The following is a 24173-nucleotide window of genomic DNA, read 5'->3' as shown; positions in this document are numbered from 1 at the left end:
GGCACCATTTTGGAAACTAGACCCCTTAAGGAACTTATATAGATGTGTGGTGAGCACTTTGAACCCCCAAGTGGGCACAGAAGTTTATAACGCAGAGCCGTGAAATTAAAAAATCTTTTTTTTTCCTCAAAATGACTTTTTAGCCCACAATTTTTTTCACAAAGGTTACAAGAGAAATTGGACCACAAAATTTGTTGTGCAATTTGTCCTGAGTACGCTGATACCCCATATGTGAGGGGGAACCACTGTTTGTGAGCATGACAGAGCTTGGACGGGAAGGAGCGCCGTTTTGGAATGCAGAATTTGATGGATTGGTCTGTGGGCGTCATGTTGCTTTTGCAGAGCCTCTCATGTGCATAAACAGTAGAAACCCCCAGAAAAGGAACCCATTTTGGAAACTAGACCCCCAAGGAACTTATCTAGATGTGTTGTGAGAACTTTGAACCCCCAAGTGTTTTACTGAAGTTTATAATGCAGAGCCATCAAAATAAAAAATCATTTTTTTCCCACAAAAATGATTTTTTAGCCCCCAATTTTTTATTTTCCCAAGGATAACAGGAGAAATTAGACTCTGAAAGTTGTACAGTTTGTGCTGAATACACTGATGCCTCATATGTGGGGTTAAACCACTGTTTGGGCGCACGGCAGAGCTCAGAAGGGAGGGAGCACTGCTTGACATTTTGAATGCAAAATTGGCTGGAATCAATGATTGCACCATGTCACGTTTGGAGACCCCTTGATGTACCTAAACAGTGAAAACCCCCCAATTCTAACACCAATCCTAACTCCATCACACCCCTAATCCCAACCTTAACCATAACCCTAATCACAACCCTAACCCCAACACACCCCTATCCCTAATCCCAACCATAACCCTAACCACATCTCTAATCCCAACACACCCCTAACCCTAATCCCAACCCTAACCATAACCTTAACCACAATTTAGAATTACAGGTTCAGTCTAGCAGAAGGTCAGGCAGGTAAGAAGTCACTCAGACAGGAGTGAGGATCCCTGGAAGAAGGGATGGAGGAAGGAGTGCTGTAGTTGCCTCAGTGACCTGAGCCAGCTGGCACGGAAAAGGGACAGAAGGAGAAAGACGTAGAACTGCAACCTAAGCTTCCATAAGAGAGAGAGAAGGAACAGTGCGGAACGAAGGAGTAGGAGAACAGAGAGGAGTTGTCGGTTGGAAGAGGAACCCTGCCTATAGGTTCTCAGCGCAAGGCCGGGGCCCAGTCCCCGAGGTTGTATGGACACTTATGGTTCTGCAGCAGACACCGGTGGAGTAGTTGGCTGTAAATGCACTACTCCCATCCAAGACTTGGGGCACAACAGTAACTGAATAGAGAGCCAGGACTCCGGAGAAGGGAGTACCCGAGAGAGGCTACAGCTGTCTGTCATACAAGTAGAGTTGTTAGGGACATCTGACAGGAGGAACTTCAGAGTACCACGGTACTGGAGCTCTACACACTAAAAGGCGCAATAGAGGAGTCGTTCAGGAAAGGTACATGTTGGCGGAGTGTTGGAGAGGAGAATCCTGACTTGCCCGGGAGGTTGATTGAGTCTCTACCCCGGAGGACACGGCACGGAGGCAGGCACCAGTGTGTACCACGAACTGTGAGTAAATCTTTGGAACTGCAAGCCCTGGTGTCTTCCATTCATTTGTGCGCCAACACCGTCAGCACTGCTACATCTGGGTACCAACATTCCTCACACCGCCTGCGCCTATACACTGCCCTGGGGTTACAGCTTCACCTGTGGGGAGCTACACCATCTATGCTGCAACACACCATCAGCAACAGAGGATCTGCACGCAGCGTTGGCTTAACATCTTGCTTGCCAAAAACCACAGGTGGCATCACGAACTATCACATAAACTATATCACAAATCACCATTGACTTGGGCGCCCAGGGCCACGGACCGGGCCACCGCCACTGTGACACATCCCCCTTGACACTGGCCCGGTACCGGGTACCCCACAGTCTTGGGAGGGCGACCCACGATCACATCAGAGGAGAGAGAAAGTAAACTGCATGTAGGACATTTTTTTTTGCTATCGCTTTTATACGGTTAATAATGGCAACCGCAACACCGGGGATAGTAAAAACCGACTTGAATCATGTTGCTTAGACCCCGGAGAAAATCTGACTCTGGGGGGCGCTATACACTTAAACCTCAGCGCCGTTAAAGAAAAGGCGCATTGGCGGTCGTTGAGGGGTTAAATCATCAGGATTGCTATATATTTTGTCACAAATCCGCGCTGAAAAAAACGCATTAAATCTGCAACGTGTGCTCACAGCCTAAATGGGCTGATCAGTGAAGGGGCGGTATATTTTAACCCCAACTGATTCGGTACTGATCAGTTATAAGGATAGGTAAGCAATATTGAAGTCCTAAAAACGTTGCAATTTTTTATTTTGCAAAAAAATAGAATATAAAAATCACAAGTGTGGTATCTGCAGGGGAACAAGTCCCTGAATGCTTTCCAGGACACATTCGCAGAAGTCAGTACAGAGCCCCGCAAGGTTTGTGTGAAAAATGGGATGTAATAGTGTCTTTGTCACTGGCAGATTATTACCCTTTTTTTTCTTTTCGGGGTCAGAATAGTTCATGCTACTTTTTGGTGCAGCGAGCCGTTACCATCACCAGCAGCATTGCTAAGCGGTTCTGCAGAGCGCTGCAGATTGCTCACTGTAATATGTTTCTCATCTCTCCAGAGGGTTAACAGTTCATCCGTAATTTTTTCCGAATGTCTGCGCAATGGGTATGAGATGTTGACTAACATGTGTTTGAATTTAAGTTTTCGTCTTTTGGCTACTGTTTTTCCAGGCAGCTGACCAAAGATCTCTTGTCAATTCCCTGCAGGGTTACGGAGGAACCATTCTCGGGGTGTGCAGGAGGCACAATTACAAAATAACATTGTACATGGAAGTGGTTAAAGTTAATATCTTTTGGCGTACGTATTATAGATGACGGCCTCTGTTTGGAAATCGCAGGCTTGTAACTAGGCACTTTTCCATCCTATACTTTTAGTGTTTGAAAGCTGCTTTTTACAGATGGTTTTTGATTTTATTTTCCAGCAAGCACTTCTCAATATGACATAACTGATCAGGGGCAGATGTCTTATATGCAACTTGTGCAGATAGTACCTGTGTTTCCCCAAAAGTAAGACTGGATCTTGTATTATTTTTTGCAGAAAAATATGGCTAAGGGCTTATTTTCAGGGAATCTCTTCTTATTTGTTTTCCCATAAACAACAATCCGCATTTATTCTTGAAAAAGCAGTTTTAATATCTCTGTATTATAGTACTGAGAAGTGCGGCTGTGAATCCAGCAATAAACGAAGATAACTCTCACTGGAAAGCTTCTCTCAAGCTATTTGCAGACAGTTTTTTATTTCAGGCAAAACAAGCCTTGTTAGATAGTCGATATTGACTTTTGGGATTGCTACTTCCCATGCTTGACATGTCACTCTCTGCAAGAAGATATGTTACCCCATGTTTTGTTATACACATGTTAATTTCCTTTGTGTCTATTGGAACATCACAAAAAAAGGCAAAGTGGACATAATTTCATAATTTGTTGGCACCCTCAACTTAATATTTGGTCGCACACCTTTGGAATAAATGACTGCAATCAGCAGCGTCCTATATCAAGAAGCGGAGCTAGAACTCTTAATGGTTGGTAGGGAATCAAATACTTATTTCTCACTGCAAAATTCAAATAAATTTATATAATTAATGCAATGTGATTTTCTGGATTTTATTTTTGATATTCTATCTCTCAATGTTAAAATTAACCTACCTTTAAAATTATAGACTGTTCATGTCTTTGTCCTTACAAAATCAGCAAGGGATCAAATCCTTATTTCCTCCACTGTATCTGACTGTATGTACTGTGTTATTTTCTAATTCTTCTTTCGAATGATTTGCTTTACCAAAAACCTTTATTTTGGTTTCATTTGTCCACATGACGCTTTCCCAGAATGATTTTGGCTTACTCAAGTACATTTTGACAAACTGCAGTCTAGCTTTTTATGTGTGTGTTAGCAGTGCGGTCCTCCTGGGCTTTCTGCCATAGCATTTCCTTTAATTCACATGTGAATAAAAAAATTTGCGCTGACACTGATGCACCCTATGCCTACAGGACAGCTTTAATTTCTTTGGAAGTTGATTAGGGTTGCTTATCCACCATCCGGACTATCCTGCGTTGCAACTTTTCATTAACTTTTTCCTGCCATTCACGTCCAGGGAGATTAGCTACAGTGCCATGAGTTGTAAACTTCTTGATTATGTCATACATAATGGACAAAGGGTCATCGAGATCTCTGGAGATGGACTTGTAACCTTGAGATTGTTGATATTGTTCAACAGTTTTGGTCCTCTGACAGTTCTCTTCTCCTCTTTCTGTTTTCCACGCTTATTGAGGCACACACAGACATACAGTGCTATGATTGAGTCAACTGCTTCACTTTTTATGTGATTTCAGGTGTGATTTTCATATTGCCCTCGCCTCTTTCTTGCCACAGGTGTGAATGAGCATCACATGCTTGAAACATAGTTTTTTTTATCCATAATTTTGGAAAGATGCCAACAATTTTTTGTCCAGACCGTTTTGGGGGTTTGCATGAAATTATGTCCAATCTGACATTTTTTCCTCTGTTTTTTGAATTGTTCCAATACACACAAAGGAAATAAACGTGTGTATGAAAAGATACGTGGCATCCCAATAATTTTCTGGGAAAAATACTTCATTTTCTGGAACAATTTGGATGGTGCCAACACTTTCTGCCATGACTGTATATGAACGAGAAGCATTGAAACCAAAGAAATTTCCTGCAACTCAGGCAGTGGATGGAAGCAACATAGACATAATAGTGGCTGATGGACAGCTCACGCCTTGTCATATACTGTATGTACACTGGTACACTGTGACTCCAGTGGTAAAGTGAGTGCAGCTTTGGCATGTGATTAGAATCAGTGCAGGATAAGTAATGTTTGTACACAGTGACTGCACCAGCAGAATAGTGAATACAGCTCTGGGGTATAATACAGGATGTAACTCAGGATCAGTAATGTATGTACACAGTGCCTGCACCAGCAGAATAGTGAGTGCAGCTCTGGAATATAATACTGGATTTAACTCAGGATCAGTAATGTAATGTATGTGCACAGAGACTGCACCAGCAGAGTAGTGAGTGCAGCTCTGGAGTCTAATACAGGATGTAACTCAGGATCAGTAATGTATGTACACCGTGCCTGCACCAGCAGAATAGTGAGTGCAGCTCTGGAATATAATACAGGATGCAACTCAGGATCAGTAATGTAATGTTTGTACACAGTGACTGTGCCAGCAGAATAGTGAGTGCAGCTCTGGAATATAATACAGGATGTAACTCAGGATCAGTAATGTATGTACACAGTGCCTGTTACCAGCAGAATAGTGAGTGCAGCTCTGGGGTATAATACAGGATGTAACTCAGGATCAGTAATGTATGTACACAGTGACTGCATCAGCAGGATAGTGAGTGCACCTCTGGGGTATAATGCAGGATGCAACTCAGGATCAGTAATGTAATGTATGTACACAGTGACTGCTCCAGCAGAATAGTGAGTGCAGCTCTGGAGTATAATACAGGGTGTAACTCAGGATCAGTAATTTAATGTTTGTACAGTGACTGCGCCAGCAGAATAGTGAGTGCAGCTCTGGGGTATAATGCAGGATGTAACTCAGGATCAGTAATGTAATGTATGTACACAGTGACTGCATCAGCAGAATAGTGAGTGCAGCTCTGAAGTATAATACAGGATGTAACTCAGGATCAGTAATGTAATGTATGTACACAGTGACTGCATCAGCAGAATAGTGAGTGCAGCTCTGGGGTATAATGCAGGATGCAACTCAGGATCAGTAATGTAATATATGTACGCAGTGACTGCATCAGCAGAATAGTGAGTGCAGCTCTGGGGTATAATGCAGGATGCAACTCAGGATCAGTAATGTGTATACATTGCAAATATTTTGTATGCATGTTATTCCTTATATATAAAATGTTAAATGGTTATAGAGATATGCTTTAATCTGAATCTGTCAGTAGGATCACCCCTCCTATGCCGTCTGCATGGGCATGCAGGTCATAGAACGGTGAATAAAAATGGCTGAATAGTGTGCATCTTATAGAATCATAGAATCGTAGAGTTGGAAGGGACCTCCTGGGCCATCTGGTCCAACCCCCTGCTCAAAGCAGGATTCGCTAAATCATCCCAGTCAGATGTCTGTCCAGCCTCTGTTTGAAGACTTCCATTGAAGGAGAACTCACCACTTCTCGTGGCAGCCTGTTCCACTCATTGATCACTCTAACTGTCAAAAAGTTTTTTCTAATATCTAATCTGTGTCTCTTCCCATTCAGTTTCATCCCATTGCTTCTAGTCTTTCCTTGTGCAAATGAGAATAAAGTTGATCCTTCTACAATGTGACAGCCCTTTAGATATTTGTAGACAGCTATTAAGTCTCCTCTCAGTCTTCTCTTTTGCAAACTAAACATTCCCAAATCCTGCAACCTTTCCTCATAAGACAGGGTTTGCAGACCGGTCACCATTCTGGTCGCTCTTTTCTGAACTTGCTCCAGTTTGTTGATGTCTTTTTTAAAATGTGGTGCCCAAAACTGGACACAATATTCCAGATGAGGTCTGACCAAAGAGGAGTAGAGGGAAATAATGACTTCACGTGATCTAGACTGTATGCTTCTGTTAATACATCCTAGAATTGCATTTGCCTTTTTTGCTGCTGCATCACACTGTTGACTCATATTCAGTCTGTGATCTATTAGTATACCCAAGTCTTTTTCACATGTGCTGTCACTTAGCCCTATTCCTCCCATTCTATATATGCTTTTTTCATTTTTATTGCCCAGATGTAGTACTTTGCATTTCTCCCTGTTAAAAACCATTCTGTTAGTTGCTGCCCACTTCTCCAGTTTATTTAAATCTTTTTGAATCCTCTCTCTCTCTTCTCTAGTATTAGCTATCCCTCCTAGCTTTGTGTCATCAGCAAATTTAATCAGTTTACCCTCAATTCCTTCATCTAAATCGTTGATAAAGATGTTGAACAATACAGGGCCCAGGACAGAGCCCTGTGGTACCCCACTTGAGACATTCTTCCAACTGGATGTGCAGCCATTTACGACCACTCTTTGGGTCCGATCACTAAGCCAGTTATGAATCCACCTAACAGTTGCCTTGTCCATTCCATACTTAGTCATTTTTTCAATAAGGATTGTATGAGAGACTTTGTCAAATGCTTTGCTGAAGTCAAGATATACTATATCTACAGCATTTCCTTGATCCACCCAATCAGTGATACCGTCATAGAAGGAAATTAAGTTAGTCTGACATGACTTATTAGTTAGAAACCCATGCTGACTCTGTTTAATCACTTCATTCTTATCCAGGTATTGACATACATGTTGTTTAATAATTTGTTCAAAGATCTTTCCTGGTATAGAAGTCAGACTCACCGGCCTATAGTTGCCTGGGTCCACCTTCTTCCCCTTTTTGAAGATAGGAACAACATTTGCTCTTCTCCAGTCTTCTGGCACTTCTCCTGTTCTCCAAGAATTTTCAAAGATTATGGAGAGGGGTTCAAAAATTTCTTCTGCTATCTCCTTCAGTACTCTGGGGTGTAATTCATCTGGACCTGGAGACTTGAATTCATTTAGGTTAGCTAAGTGTTTCCTCACTATCTTTCTGTTTATAGATATCCTGGATTCTTCTATTCCCATAATAGGACAGTGAATAACAGTTGATGTTGCATTTCCTTTCTGAGAGAAAACAGATGCAAAATAGGAATTTAAAAGTTCAGCCTTCTCAACATCCTGTCTTACCATTTCATCATTTTCATCCTGTAAAAATCCTATAGCATCTTTGACTTTTCTTTTACTTTTGACATATCCCCAAAATCCTTTATTATTGCTTTTGACATCTCTTGCAAGCCTCAGTTCATTTTCAGCTTTAGCTAATCTGAATTGTGCCCTGCAGGTTCTGCAGACAGCATTATATTCTTCTTTAGATATGCCTCCCTCTTTCCATTTTATAAACATTTTTTTCTTCCTTTTTAGCATGTGCTTAAGTTCTGTGTTCATCCATCCTGGTTTCCTTAAATGCTTCCTATTCTTCCCTCTTTTCGGAATTGTTAACAACTGTGCTTTGAGAATTTCATTTTTCAAGATTTCCCATCCTTCCTGGACATTTTTGTCTTTAAGGATATCCAGCCATTGGATCCCTCCAATTCTCTTTCTGAATCCCTTAAAATCTGCCTTTCTGAAATCTAACCTTGACGTCTGAGTCTTCACAGGTCTTCCACCTCTAGTTATCCAAAATTCTAAAATAGCATGGTCGCTACCTCCTAGGGTCCCAGCCACTTTTACCTCCTCAACCATTTCCTCCCTGTTTATAAGGATTAGATCCAAGGTAGCAGTTCCCCTTGTTTTCTCCCTTACCTTTTGGAAGATAAAGTTGTCAGCAAGAGAGGATAAGAATTTCCTTGACCTGTTAGTTTTGCCTGAGAGAGATTCCCAACAAATGTCTGGATAGTTGAAATCTCCCATGACAACTATGTCATATTTTTTGGAGAACTTGGCCATCTGATGCATAAAGAGTTCATCTATATCTTCGGCTTGCACAGGCGGCCTGTAGTAAATGCCTACAATGGTGTCCTTTCAATTGTTCTGTCCTTGTATTCTTACCCAAACAGTTTCCACAGAACTCCCAGTCTCTGAAGCTTCAATCTCTGTGCAGATATACGCGTTTCGAACATACAATGCGACACCCCCTCCTCGTTTATCAAGTCTGTTTCTTGCAAATAAGTTGTATCCTTCTAGTCTTGTATTCCAATCATGTGTATTGTCCCACCAAGTTTCAGTGATTCCAATTACATCATATTTCTTTTCCTGTGTTAGTAGTTCCAATTCTCCTTGTTTGTTGCCCATGCTTTGTGCATTAGTATAGAAACATTTTAGTTTGTGATTGGTTTCTCTTTCTCCAATATTTTTATTAATTAGATTCTTTCGTCTTTGTTCTTCCTTTCCACTTCTAATAGCAGAGTTCTCAATAGCATTTGTCAGGTGTATGGCTTTTTCTGGTCTTTTGCTTCCCTTCCCATGTTGTTCTAGTTTAAAGCTCTCCTTACAAGTGTAGCAAGGCGACTTCCAAATACATGCTTTCCAGTCTTCGTAAGGTGCACCCCATCTCTAGCAAGTAGAGATGAGGCAGGAGAGAACAGCTCCGGTATCCATGTCCCACAATGTCCTCCACTGCCTCACGAGCTTCATGCTTAGCCCTATTCCACCCATTCTGTATATGCTTTTTTCTTTTTTATTGCCCAGATGTAATACTTTGCATTTTTCCCTGTTAAAAACCATTCTGTTAGTTGCTGCCCACTGCTCCAGTTTATTTATATCTTTTTGAATCCTCTCTCTCTCTTCTCTAGTATTAGCTGTCCCTCCTAACTTTGTGTCATCAGCAAGTTTAATCAGTTTACCCTCAATTCCTTCAGCTAAATTATTGATAAAGATGTTGAACAATGCAGGGCCCAGGACAGAGCTCTGTGGTACCCCACTTGAGACATTCTTCCAGCTGGATGTGCAGCCATTTACGACTACTCTTTGGGTCCGATCACTAAGCCAGTTATGAATTCACCTAACAGTTGCCTTGTCCATTCCATACTTAGTCATTTTTTTCTCTGTCAAATGCTTTGCTGAAGTCAAAATATAGTATATCTACAGCATTTCCCTGATCCACCCAGTCAGTGATTCTGCCATAGAAGAAAATTAAGTTAGTCTGATATGACTTATTAGTTACAAACCCATGCTTGCAAGCCTTATTTTATTGTCAGCTATAGCTAATGTGATGTGTCCCCTGCAGGTTCTGCAGACAGCATTATATTCTTCTTTAGATATGCCTCTGTCTTTCCATTTGATAAACATTTTTTCCTTTTTAGCATGTGTTTAAGTTCTCTGTTTATCCATCCTGGTTTCCTTAAATGCTTCCTATTCTTCCCTGTTTTCAGAATTGTTAATGATTGTGCTTTGAGAATCTAATTTTTCGAAATTTCCCATCCTTCCTGAACATTTTTGTCCTTAAGGATATCCAGCCATTGGATCCCCCCAAATCTCTTTCTGAGCCCTTAAAATCTGCCTTTCTGAAATGTAACCTTGACGTCTGAGTCTTCACAGGTCTTCCTCCTCTAGTTATCCAAAATTCTAAAATAGCATGGTCGCTACCTCCTAGGGTCCCAGCCACTCTTACCTTCCCAACCATTTCCTCCCTGTTTATAAGGATTAGAGCTAAGGTAGCAGATTCCCTTATTTTCTCCCCTACCTTTTGGAAGATAAAGTTGTCAGCAAGACGGGATAAGAATTTGCTTGACCTGTTAGTTTTGCCTGAGAGAGATTCCCAACAAATGTCTGGATAGTTGAAATCTCCCATGACAACTATGTCATATTTTTTGGAGAACTTGGCCATTTGATGCATAAAGAGTTCATCCATGTCTTCAGCTTGCACAGGCGGCCTGTAGTAAATGCCTACAATGGTGTCCTTTCCATTGTTCTGTCCTTGTATTCTTACCCAAACAGTTTCCACAGAACTCCCAGTCTCTGAAGCTTCAATCTCTGTGCAGATATACGCGTTTCTAACATACAATACGACACCTCCTCCTTGTTTATCAAGTCTGTTTCTTGCAAATAAGTTGTATCCTTCTAGCCTTGTATTCCAATCATGTGTATTGTCCCACCAAGTTTCAGTGATTCCAATGACATCATATTTCTTTTTCCTGCGTTAGTAGTTCCAATTCTCCTTGTTTGTTGCCCATGCTTTGTGCATTAGTATAGAAACATTTTAGTTTGTGATTGGTTTCTCTTTCTCCAATATTTTTTTTATTTAGATGTTTTTGTCTTTGTTCTTTCCTCCCACTTCTAATAGCAGAGTTCTCAATAGCATTTGTCAGGTGTATGGCTTTTTCTGGCCTTTTGCTTTCCTTCCCAACATTTTTCTAGTTTATATACTCACCTACTACCACCTTCTTTGTTAATAATAAAATAATAATAAAATATTCGTTGCATTCTGATCCTCTTCTCGGGAATTTTACCACTCTTCAAATAATACGACTCGCTCTACACATGGCCTGGAAGTCTCTTTTACAATATAGGTCTATGGGGTTTCATTCTCAGCCTCATTCTGATGCTCCATAGACTTCCACTGTAAAAGACGCATCTGGATCATGCAGACCACATTGTGATCCAGAGTCTGCAAAGCGGTGACATCACTGAGAAGAGGAGCAGAACGACGCTGGATCCCGGAGAAGGCAGCGATAGGTGAGAATATTTAAGACACACGCTACACTACAGTAAATAGTATGTGTGTTTGTGTATGTGTATTGTAGTGTGACTAAAGGCCGCATAATTAATGGGTGGTTTGTGTAACAGGGATGGCTGCTCCCTGTGATGTAACCCGGTGTATTCTCTGTTTAGTGTATGTAAGCCCTAAGTGGTTGTTGTTCACACTTGGGTCCGGGATACGGGTAGCTCTGAGAGATGGGAGGGTGAGACTACCCATATATCTCACAATGAGGTGAGGGTGCTCACTGTACCTTTGTTTCCCTTGCAGAAGCCTGGGTGGTTGTGTGTTTGAGGACCTGTGGTGATGTCACGAGCACGTGACAAGCCATGTGATAGGTACCTGGGTTACAGCCATGTAATGGAGGTGTGTTTGGCACATGGGATTGAGTTTTTGGGGGTCTGTCAGTGTGGACAGATTTCCATATGTCCAGGATGGACACTACACAGTAGTCTGTGTGCAGAGAAGAAGTCTTCCTGCGTGTGTGGCTCAAGACCAAACCTGCTTGCTAGACATTACACAGTCTGGGGAAGCAGTGCTGGCTAGCCTAAGCCAGAGGAAGGTGGTCTGTGAGATTCCTCCGGAGTGGACGGTCTGACAACCGTGAGTGATACTGACAAGGGGTCAATGAGAAGTGTTCATGGGATACCTCTGAGAAGAGGCATCCGGGAACCTGTGTGGCCGACACCAAGTGGTAACGGACAGTAATCCGTGTTCTGCTGACCGGGGTCAGTGAGAGGCTGTGTTTTTTTCTATAGACCTGAATGTTTAACGGACATTGTACTGGCTGCTGCATACTACTAGGTTCCTGAGGAGCGGTTTATGCTGTTTACTAATAAACCGACAGGACTTTTTTAACCCTGAGTGTCCCAGCGTATGCCTCAACAACCAGCAAGCGAGTAATCCCCTCCCACAGATAGTGTGGGACGTTACAATATATACATAAAAAAGCCAAAAGTGGAACAGCACAACAAAATACAAAATGGGTGCAACAAGCCTTCTCAGCAATACATCCAATACTTGCCCAAATCCATAACATGAAAAAAGGAAGGCAGCGCTCCAAAATTTCTAAATAGAAAGTGGATTTCTTTCAAACCAACATGGTGTGGCGATATTTCGCTTCACAATGAGCCCTTTTCAAGCAGTGAATAGGTGTTACAAGTGAGTGCATATAGTTGCAATTCATAGTCCATAATTAATCACAGTTATCATATATATCATAAAAATTACATAAAAATACAAAATGTTATCAATAGGATCACAGTGCTACATTTCATTTCTATTTTTATAAGTGCAGGTGCTTTATAAAGTGCTGTGCATATCCATACAGTATAGTTCATATTCTCTAATTATCCATAATCACATTATTAATGCAGCTGTGTAAAACTTATGACTCACCTAAAATAAACTTTAGACAAACACATGGAGGACACATAACATGCCATATTCGGCGTTCTATAAGGTAGACTACTCATGTCCATGCTTCATTAGTCTGACCGGGAAAGGTCAGAGAGGTCGGCGCCTGCGCACTGCAGTACTTTACTCTGCCTTCAACAGGACAGATAAAGTACTCCTGCGCCAGAGCCACGACGGGAAGCAAAGAAGGGGACGTCATCGCTACAAGATGAGAGGCGCCGGACCGGACTGCGACACCCTCCGGACCCGAACCGAACCCGGACTGCCCCTGTGTGAGTATAATATAACGTGTTTTTCTTCTCTATCAGGTTACATTGGGGGCTTATCTACAGCATTACAGAATGCTGTAGATAAGCCCCTGATGGCGGTGCAGGCAGCTGATAGTCCAAAAATGGGGTGACAGATTCCCTTTTAAAGGATTATACTCTTTGGTGGTTGTTTATATACTCCCTCCTTTTCTGGTGTTCAAATTTAGCCTAAAAGAGGTATTCACACTAGACATGGAGATTCCCAGCAAATCAAAGACTGCCTTCTCGTTGGCTGCTGGGCGTGCATGAATTGGCCAAATTATGTACTAAGTATCTCCATTTTTTCATATTATCTAGAGCAGTAATGCTATTCATATTTCATATTACATTTTTACACTACATGTTTTAGCACTACAGAGTGCAACTCTGTTACTTTGACACAATGTAAAATAGTTTGCTTACTGTTGTATAACGGTTTAAATTTGGTGCCCTCAAAATAACTCAACACACAGCCGTTAATGTCTACACCGCAGGCAGCATAAAGGAGTACACCCTTATTTGAAAACGGCCAAATTGTGCCCAAAGTGTGAATATTTTATGTGGCCACCATTATTTTCAAGCAGTGCCTTAACTTTTTTGGGCATGGAGGTCACTAGAGCTTCTCCGGTGGCCACTTGAATCCTCTTCCACTCCTCCAGGACCTCAGAACTTGAGGATGTTGGAGAACTTGCGCTTCTCCACTTTCCGTTTGAGGATGCCCCCCAGTTTCTCAGTAGGATTTAGGTCTGGAGACATGCTTGGCCAGTCCAGCACCTTTACCCTTAGTTTCTTTAACAAGGCAGTGGTCTTCTTGGAAGGTGTGTTTGGAGTTGTCATGTTGGATATTGCCCTGTGGCCCAGTTTCTGAATGGAGGGAATCATGCTGAGCTTCAGTATATCACAGAACATGTTTGCATTGATGGTTCCCTCAATGAACTGTAGCCCCACAACAGCAGTCAGCACACATGCAGCCTCAAACCAATCTTGGCCTCATCAGACCACAGGACATGGTTCCAGTAATCTAGTTCCTTAGTCTGCTTGCTCAGCAAACTGTTTGTGGGCTTTCTTGTGCATAATATTTAGAAGTAGCTTCCTTCTGGAACAACAGCCATGCAGAGCAATGTGAAGCACTGTGCGGTGGTGTCTTGTCTGAGCATGGACAGTTGTACCGCTCAACCCTGTATACTCTACAAAACTAGAGTCTGAACTGAGAACTGTGCTTTTTGCTTTATGTTAACCCTGTATACTCTGCAGCAATTCTGGCACCACTCCTAATACTATTTTGAAACAACTTCTTCTGGATATGACGTTGAGCATGTGCACTCAACTTCTTTGGTTGACCATGGCGAGGCCAGTTATGAGTGGAACCTATCTTGTTAAATCACTGTATGCTCTTGGCTACAGGTCCGTTTCAGGATATTGGCAATCTTCTTATAGCCTTGGCCATCTTTATGTCGAGCGACAATTCTTTTTTTCAGACCCTCAGAGAGTTCTTTAACATGAGGAGCCAAGTTTAACTTCCAGTGACCGGTATGAGAGAGTGTAACAGCGATAACACCAAATTTTACACATCTGCTCCCCATTTACACCTGACACCTGGTGGTAACACTAAAGAGTCACAAGACACCTGAAAGGCAAATCATCTTGTTTGGCACAACTTGGCCATTTTCACTTAGGGTTGTACTCACTTTTATTGCGAGCGGTTTAGACATATTGGTTTAGGCTGTGTGTTGAATTATTTAGAGGACACCAAATCCACACTGTTATACAAACTGTATTCGAACTATTTTATGTTGTATCAAAGTGTCAGATCTTCAGTGTTGTCCCGTGAAAAGCTATAACATTTATAAATATGTGTGTGTGTGCGTGTGTATGTACTGTATATATATATATATATATATATATATATATATATATATATATATATATATATATATATATACTAGATGGTGACCCGATTCTATTGCATCGGGTATTCTAGAATCTCTGTTAAAATAAAAAATAGTGATATACTCACCTCCCGACTGCCCCCGGGCTCTTTCTCTCCTCTCATCACGCTCCCGGCATCTTCCGGTCCCAGTAATGCTTAGCGCGAAACACCGCTGATGACGTCGCGCTCTCGCTAAAGTGACGTCATCTCCGGCCCTTCTCGCTAAGCATTACTGGGACCGGAAGATGCCGGGAGCGTGGTGAGAGGAGGGACAGAGTCTGGGGGTCGTTGGAAGGTGAGTATATAACTATTTTTTAATTTAATAGAGACTCTAGAATACCCGATGCGATAGAATCTGGCCACCATCTAGTGTATTATACTCCTGTTACACCCGGAGCTGCTGTCACTGTTCTGCTGTTACCTAATGTATTGTACTCCAGTTAATCCCAGAGCTGCAGTCACTGTTCTGCTTTTACCTAATGTATTGTGGTCCAGTTACACCCAGAGCTGCAGTCACCGTTCTGCTCTTACCTAATGTATTATACTCGTGTTACAGCCAGAGCTGCAGTCACTGTTCAGATCTTACCAAATGTATTGTACTCAAGTTACACCCAGTGCTGCAGTCACTGTTCTGCTTTTACCTAATGTATTATAGTCCAGTTACACCCAGAGCTGCAGTCACTGTTCTGCTGTTACCTAACATATTGTACTCCAGTTACACCCAGAGCTGCTGTCACTGTTTTGCTGTTATCTAATGTATTGTACTCCAGTTAATCCCAGAGCTGCAGTCACTGTTCTGCTTTTACCTAATGTATTGTACTACTGTTACACCCAGAGCTGCAGTCACTGTTCTGCTGTTACCTAATGTATTGTACTCCAGTTACACCCAGAGCTGCTGTCACTGTTCTGCTGTTATCTAATGGACTGTACTCCAGTTAATCCCAGAAGTGCAGTCACTGTTCTGCTTTTACCTAATGTATTGTACTCAAGTTACACCCAGAGCTGCAGTCACTGTTCTGCTGTTACCTAATGTATTGTACTCCAGTTAATCCCAGAGCTGCTGTCTCTGTTCTGCTGTTATCTAATGTATTGTACTCCAGTTACTCCCAGAGCTGCAGTCACTGTTCTGCTTTTACCTAATGTATTGTAGTCCAGTTACACCCAGAGCTGCAGTCACTGTTCTGCTGTTACCTAACGTATTGTACTCCAGATCCACCCAGATCTGCAGTCACTGTTCTGCTGTTACCTAATGTACTCCTGTTACACCCAGAGCTGCAGTCACTGTTCTGCTGTTACCTAATGTAGTGTACTCCAGTTACACCCAGACCTGCAGTCACTGTTCTGCTGTTATCTAATGCATTGTACTCCAGTTACTCCCAGAGCTGCAGTCACTGTTCTGCTTTTACCTAATGTATTGTAGTCCAATTACACCCAGAGCTGCAGTCACCGTTCTGCTCTTACCTAATGTATTATACTCCTGTTACAGCCAGAGCTGCAGTCACTGTTCAGATCTTACCTAATATATTATACTCCAGTTACACCCAGAGCTGCATTCACTTTTCTGCTGTCACCTAATGTATTGTACGCAAGTTACACCCAGAGCTGCAGTCACTGTTCTACTGTTACCTAATTACCTAATGTATTGTACTCCAGAATATGTACAGGACTGTGCCTGTGTAATGCGCAACGCAGCAGCGATGCCTTTAACGGCTGTAATGTGCCTGTACAATAAGCAATGCGGCCGTGTTGCCACGACGACTAAGCAACTGTCGCTGATTGGTCACGGCCTAACTGCCGCGACCAATCAGCGAGGTGGGATTTCCATTACAGACAGACAGACAGAATTAGACAATATATATATACAGCTGTGGCAAAAATTAAGAGACCACCACAACGAAACCCTGTCTCCAGACCTGAACCCCATTGAAAACCTCTGGAATGTAATCAAGAGGATGATGGATAGTCACAAGCCATCACACAAAGAAGAACTGCTTACATTTTTGCGCCAGAAGCAGTGAGAAAGACTGGTGGCAAGCATGCCAAGACGCATGAAAACTGTGATTAAAAATCATAGTTATTCCACAAAATATTGATTTCTGAACTCTTCCTGAGATAAAACATTAGTATTGTTGTTTCTAAATGATTATGAACTTGTTTTCTTTGCATCATTTGAGGTCTGAAAACACTTTTTTTTAATTTTGTCCAATTTTTTTTTGTCAGAAAAAAAATACAAAATTTATTGCTTGGAAATTCGGAGACATGTCAGAAGTTTATAGACTAAAAGAACAATTTACATTTTACTCAACAATATACCTATGAAGAGAAAAATCAGACAAACTGAACATTTTGCAGTGGTCTCTTAATTTTTGCCAGAGCTGTAATATATATATATATATATATATAACAACACTCAGAATTTACCAAGCAGCAACACTTGTAGAATGTAATCCATTGTGAGTTGTCATGTAGATACCGTAATCTGCTCTGAAGAAGATTATCTCTACCATATGTAAAGTTACATCATGTTTAATGCTCTGAACCATCGTTTCTGTTCAGGACTCAAGACGCGCAGTATACAAAATAAAAAACGATGTACTGTGTCCATTACAATACAGTATTGAGACATGATTCCTTTGTTACCTGGATCCATTCATGTGCTCATATTCCCTTTTAATGTTGACCCGCATTGGTTGGTTGATCCACTCCTGCTGCGGTGGGAGAGTGTTGATTTTGTGGGGCTGACCATAGTCCGGGTTTCCAGATGCTGTCATGTCTGCCTTAGTTAAATGGGATGCTGCTCCATATGCTGACTCGAACAGGGACTGGTCCTCACTCACCACCGACAGAGCTTCCTGTGGTATAGAGAAGTGGTTAGTTCATCAAATAGTGTATATTTAGGTGGTAGTAGTTTTTGTTTTTGCTGGCTCTTCTATACTATGTAAACTACAAAAGGAGAAGGCGCCCTGTCCCGCTGTCCCAGTACTGTTCTGGTGTGTGGACTATAAAACATCAAGTAACAAATGAAGAAAAACCTCATGAAACCAAGAGAATACATTCACACCATGCAGTTCGAGGGCCGAGTTACTGCATATTACATGAAACAGATCTTTGTGCACGAGTGGTTTTCTTTCTGATAGACATTTTCAGCCATTGTATAGAAATTGTAAGGTAGATTTATGCTTTGCTTAAAACTCAGGACAAAAATATGAACTAAACTCCTACTGTAATACTTGTAAAAGGCCGTGCTCTGCATTTGTAGAAATATTTCTCATGTTTATAGTCACAAAAAATTGCAAGCTCCCACTTTGTGTATATTGTGTAATGCCTGCTAGAAACATGTGGTTGGATTGCAATTTACCCAATAACTGTAAAGTGTGACTCACTATTTCTGCACAGTTCTGTACGCTCAGTATTAGGTCTCTAGTATTATTTCATCATTTGTTCCATTATTTATCAGTGTTCTTGTAGTTCTTCATAATCATAACATCAGCCAGTGATACTTATTTATTTAATATGAATGGTAACCCAGTCTGTTAAATAGTGGCACTGTATGTCTGTATATAAGCTACATATACAATGGCGTCCATATGCAGATATATTACTGATCCTGAGTTATCTCCTGTATTATACCTCAGAGCTGCACTCACTATTCTGCTGCTGCAGTCACTGTGTACATACATTACATTACTGATCCTGAGTTACATCCTGTATTATACTCTAGAGCTGTACTCACTGTTCTGCTGGTGCAGTCACTGTGTACATACATTACATTACTGATCCTGAGTTATATCCTGTATTATACCCCAGAGCTGCACTCACTATTCTGTTGGTGGAGTCACTGTGTACATACATTACATTACTGATCCTGGGTTACATCCTGTATTACACTCCAGAGCTGCACTCACTATTCTGCTGGTGCAGTCACTGTGTACATACTGTACATTACATTACTGATCGTGAGTTACCTCCTGTATTATATCCCAGAGCTGCACTCACTATTCTGCTGGTGTAGTCACTGTGTGCATACATTACATTACTGATCCTGAGTTACATCCTGTATTATACTCCAGAACTGCACTCACTATTCTGCTGGTGCAGTCACTGTGTACATACATTACATTACTGATCCTGGGTTACATCCTGTATTACACTCCAGAACTGCACTCACTATTCTGCTGGTGCAGTCACTGTGTACTTACAGTCACGGTCACGTGTGTCTGGACGCAGCGAGTACCGCAAGGCGAACCCATAAGACACCCGTGACCCTGGATACACTGCCTCCAGTGGGGCGAATTTAAATAATAACATGTGCAGCTGGATACGCCGCCTCCAACAGGCGAATTTAGGTATTACACGTAAATCTGGAAACCCCGCCTCCAGTAAGGCGAAATTAAATAATAAAGGGGGAACCTGGGTAACATTAACAATGGTGGGCCCTGCAATAGGGAATCGGGAAGTGGAGACCTCCTGAACTCCCCTGAGCCAGTGTCACTGCACTCCTAATGTTCCCTATGCCGGTTCCGCACCGGGAGACGCACAGGAACCTAAAAACCCTAGCTCGCCCTGAACCTAAACCCTCACTAGGGAATTGGTCGGTGCGGAAACTAATCCCACCACTGCACTAAACACACATGAGGGAAAATGACAATACAGGGGAAACACCACTTAGCTTTGCTCTGTTGCGTACACTCCTAGCAACAGAGCCCACCACCTGTGTGCATCTTATCCTCCACCCGGATCCATGACCATAACTGGATCCTTCACCATAGAGCAGCCTTGGAGCAGAGTCCACCACCAATTGCAGAAGTCCAGTAACAGAGTCCCAAAGATGAGCTCAGCTCCTGCCCAAAAAGTCAAGCATGCTTGAGTCCAGCTCTCAGCAACCAAGTCCCGCATGCTGAGTGCAACTCTCTCCATAGTCGTCACTCCACCAAGCCATGCAAGCACTTCCTGCCGACACCATAAACTGTGACTCCACGCCATGCCAGCCCTTCTTGCAGACCACATAGCTGCCACTCGTCCCCTCTGGCTGGACTGCGCAGGACTCATGTTCAGCTCCTTCCTCCACCCAGGCTTCCTTGTGAATGACTAACACACAATATCACCAACAATCATCAAACCCACCTGAACTCTTTTATAGAGACTCACACCTGATTTATAATTACGTGCACTAAACCAAAGAAACTAAAGTACACTACCACTCACCACCACCGGGGCAACTTAGAATGAACGACACCACGTGTAATAATTCTAATGGCCACCGGGGGCAATCACTTCACTTTGGCACCTAGCCAAAGGAAAAAAAAAGTTCACTTATCCATTTAATCTGTCAGATCTACGCTGGATCATGACACATACATTACATTACTGATCCTGAGTTACATCCTGTATTATACTCCAGAGCTGCACTCACTATTCTGTTGGTGGAGTCACTGTGTACATACATTACTGATCCTGAGTTACATCCTGTATTATACCCCAGAGCTGCGCTTACTATTCTGCTGGTGCAGTCACTGTGTACATACATTACATTACTTACCCTGAGTTACATCCTATATTATACCCCAGAGCTGCACTCACTATTCTGCTGGTAAATGCAGCTTTGTAGTTTATTTGACATCAGTATAATACTGTAGTCACACACTGAGTGACACACTTGGTCTCCATTTTATTTGGCAAACCATGCCCCTGGGGTAGGTATATGTGAGCGGTTATTCTCATCCATCTCTTTTGACTGGAATGGCCTGATAACTCTCTCCAGACTATATGTAATAACGTGCAGGAGGAATATATGCCAACACGGAGCAGGCAGACCAACAGTAAAAGGGGAGGTTTATTTAGTGGGAGAATATCTGGTGAACATATAATATAACAGAGAAAATGCTGTAACAGGTGATATCAGAGACTAACGAAATAACAGAAGTGCAAAACAACAGACAGTTATTCTCTTATGGGGATGAAACTTATCAGTTCCTGGAGATATTGCTTGTAGAGATCACTCTTCTCCCACGTGTAACGTCCGTCTGCGGTTCTGGGCTGCAGCCAGGCAACACCCCGAGAAACACTGATACCCTCTACCCCTATACAGGGATCTGGATTTACATCAGAGCCCAGGAGGTACTGTCTGAATAGGAGCAGCGGCCAGAGCAGGACGGTCGTCAGAGTGAAGTACAAAAACGGCAGGCAATAGCAGAGTCAATTTCAGGCCAAGGTCAGAGTCAAAAACCAGGAGGGCGGCAGAGGTACAGAATCGTTAGGAAGTAGCAGAGTCAGAATATCCAGGCCAAGGTCACAAAACAGGAGAGTAGCAGAAGTACAGAATCGTCAGGCAAAAGAGGGGTCAGAAATCCAGGCTGAGGTCAGAGTCAAACAGAAATCAATCACTAAGTAACACACAGGGGAACCAAGAATATATCCGGCGGCTTGCAAGACCAGTCCCAAGGTATTTGAGGGATCAGGTCATCCCTCACAGGTTCCTGGACTGGTGATGTCATTAGGGCCGCCCCCAAGACCAGGCCAGATGGAGTTGCAGTAACCCCCTGATGACTGACAGAGGGGCGGAGCCTGCGCCCACCAGATGCCTGCGCAGGAGCCACTTCTCTGTCACCACCATAACTCACGGGCGGACCACGGCGCCTCCCAGTGGCCGAGGCAGGAACAGCCGTCCCCGAATCTGACGGCGAAGTGGCGGCCCGGCGCCTCCTAGTGGCTGCGACCGGAACAGCAGGCCCCAAATCTGACGGAGACGTGACAGTACCCCCCCTTCCAAGAGGGGCCTCCGGACCCTCAAAACCTGGTTTGTCAGGGTGGAGGAGGTGAAACCTTCTAATTAGTGCTTTTGCATGGATGTCCCGCGCAGGGACCCAGGACCTCTCCTCCGGGCCGTAGCCCCTCCAGTGTACCAGATACTGTACGGACCCTCTTACAAGGCGGGAGTCAAGGACACCCTGGACTTCATACTCCAAGGACCCTCCGACCGAAATGGGAGGAGGAGGGGACGGGACAGGGTGAATTGGGGAGCGATACAACTTGAGGAGAGACTTGTGGAAGACATTGGGTAATTTGAAAGACTGAGGGAGTTTTAAACGGAAGGCCACCGGGTTAATCACCTCTATAATCTCGTATGGACCAATAAATCTGGGACCCAGTTTGGCAGACGGTACTTTAAGCTTGATGTTTTTGGTGGAGAGCCAAACCTTGTCTCCAACTCCCAGGTGCGGTCCTTTGGATCGCCGTTTGTTCGCTGCCGAGGTCTGTCTAACCCGGGCCCCTTTCAAGTTAGAGTTTACCTCAGACCAAATGGTTTTTAAACGATGTATATTTTTCTCTACCCCAGGAAGCTCCGACATTCTGGCCGAGAATGAGCCAAAGCGCGGATGCAGCCCGTGGTTGCAGAAAAAGGGGGTAGACTTAATGGAGTCCTGATACTGATTGTTTAGGGCAAACTCGGCTAGTGGCAGATGTTCTGCCCAATCGGACTGGTGTTCTGAGATGTAGCAACGAAGGTATTGCTCCAGAGCCTGGTTGACACGTTCGGTTTGCCCATTGGTTTCAGGGTGGTAAGCCGAGGAAAAAGATAGCTCAATACCAATGCGTTTACAGAACGCCCTCCAGAACTTTGACACGAATTGGGTACCCCTGTCAGACACAATATTGACCGGGGCACCGTGTAAACGTACCACATGTACAATAAACAGTTTACTCAACGTTTCCGAGTTAGGTAACCCCGACAGGGGGACAAAATGACATTGTTTACTGAACCTGTCCACCACCACCCAGATACACGTCTTTCCATCTGAGGACGGTAGGTCCGTAATGAAGTCCATGGAGATGTGGGTCCATGGACTCTCGGGGGTGGGCAAGGACTGGAGCCAGCCGGCAGGGCGAGTATGGGAGGACTTGGCGCGGGCACAGACCTCACATGCTAAGACATATTCTTTGCAGTCCTTAACCACCGTCGGCCACCAAAAATTCCTAGTTATCAATCTGGCGGTATTATTGAGACCAGGATGGCCTGCCAAGACAGAGTCATGTGATTCTCTAAGCACTTGTAGGCGAAACGCAGGTGGAACGAACAATTTGTTGGGTGGCGTAGTGTCAGGGGCTTGTTCTGGGGATTTACGGATCTCCTCCAGAAGGTCCAATGACACTGCGGAGACAATGATCCCAGTGGCCAATATCGGAACTGGTTCACAGTCCTCGGCTTGTGAGGGGCAGAAACTGCGAGAGAGGGCATCGGCCCTCACATTTTTTGTACCAGGGCGGAAGGTGATTATAAAATTAAACCTAGAGAAAAACAATGCCCACCTTGCTTGTCTAGGATTTAACCTTTTTGCTGATTCTAGGTATGTCAGATTCTTATGATCGGTAATTACCGTGATCTTGTGTTTGGCGCCCTCGAGGAAGTGACGCCATTCCTCGAAGGCCCATTTAATTGCCAATAGTTCCCGATTCCCAATATCATAGTTTTTCTCCGTGGGAGAGAATTTGCGGGAAAAAAACGCACATGGACGAAGCTGAGTGAGGGATGTAGTGCCTTGTGATAGCACTGCTCCCACTCCGATTTCAGAGGCATCCACCTCCACAATAAATGGACGGTCCAGATCCGGCTGAACCAAAACTGGGTTGGCCACAAAACTCTCTTTTAACGTAGAAAACGCCTGAATTGCCTCAGGATTCCAGTTGGCCACGTCCGCCCCTTTCCGGGTCAGATCCGTGAGTGGCTTGGCAATCTCTGAGAAACCTCTAATAAACTTGCGGTAATAATTAGTGAACCCCAAAAATCGCTGCAGCGCTTTCAGCGATTTTGGTTGCACCCAAGCCTTAATAGGCTGGACCTTGGCAGGATCCATGCGGAAGCCTTTACCTGAAACCATGTATCCTAAAAACTGTACCTCCTCAGCAAAAAATACACATTTCTCCAGTTTAGCAAACAAGGAGTGTTCACGTAGTCTTTGTAGCACAGAACAGACGTGTTGAGAGTGTGTCACTGGGTCAGCAGAATAAATCAGAATGTCATCTAAATACACCACGACATACACCCCACAAATGTCTCTAAAAATATCGTTAACAAAGTGCTGAAATACGGCGGGTGCGTTGCTGAGTCCGAACGGCATAACCAGGTACTCAAAATGGCCAAGGGGTGTAT

At 43.3% G+C, this 24173-nt stretch overlaps 1 protein-coding gene across 1 annotated transcript in view; it reads right to left on the bottom strand.

Annotated features, from left to right (window-relative positions):
- FLI1 (Fli-1 proto-oncogene, ETS transcription factor) overlaps window positions 1-24173 on the bottom strand; it is a 119407-nt gene that overhangs the window by 49039 nt on the left and 46195 nt on the right. The window contains exon 2 of the mRNA XM_073569977.1: window positions 17666-17877. Coding sequence (XP_073426078.1) covers window positions 17666-17877 — 212 coding nt within the window. The remainder of the gene's footprint in view (window positions 1-17665; window positions 17878-24173) is intronic.

The sequence above is a fragment of the Dendrobates tinctorius genome, unplaced genomic scaffold (genome assembly GCF_039654945.1).
Source record: "Dendrobates tinctorius isolate UK_male_01 unplaced genomic scaffold, ASM3965494v1 ptg000028l, whole genome shotgun sequence".
In the NCBI taxonomy this organism is placed as follows: domain Eukaryota; kingdom Metazoa; phylum Chordata; class Amphibia; order Anura; family Dendrobatidae; genus Dendrobates; species Dendrobates tinctorius.
The sequence above is the reverse complement of the archived record's forward strand: the minus strand, read 5'-3'. Positions and strand labels throughout refer to the sequence as shown.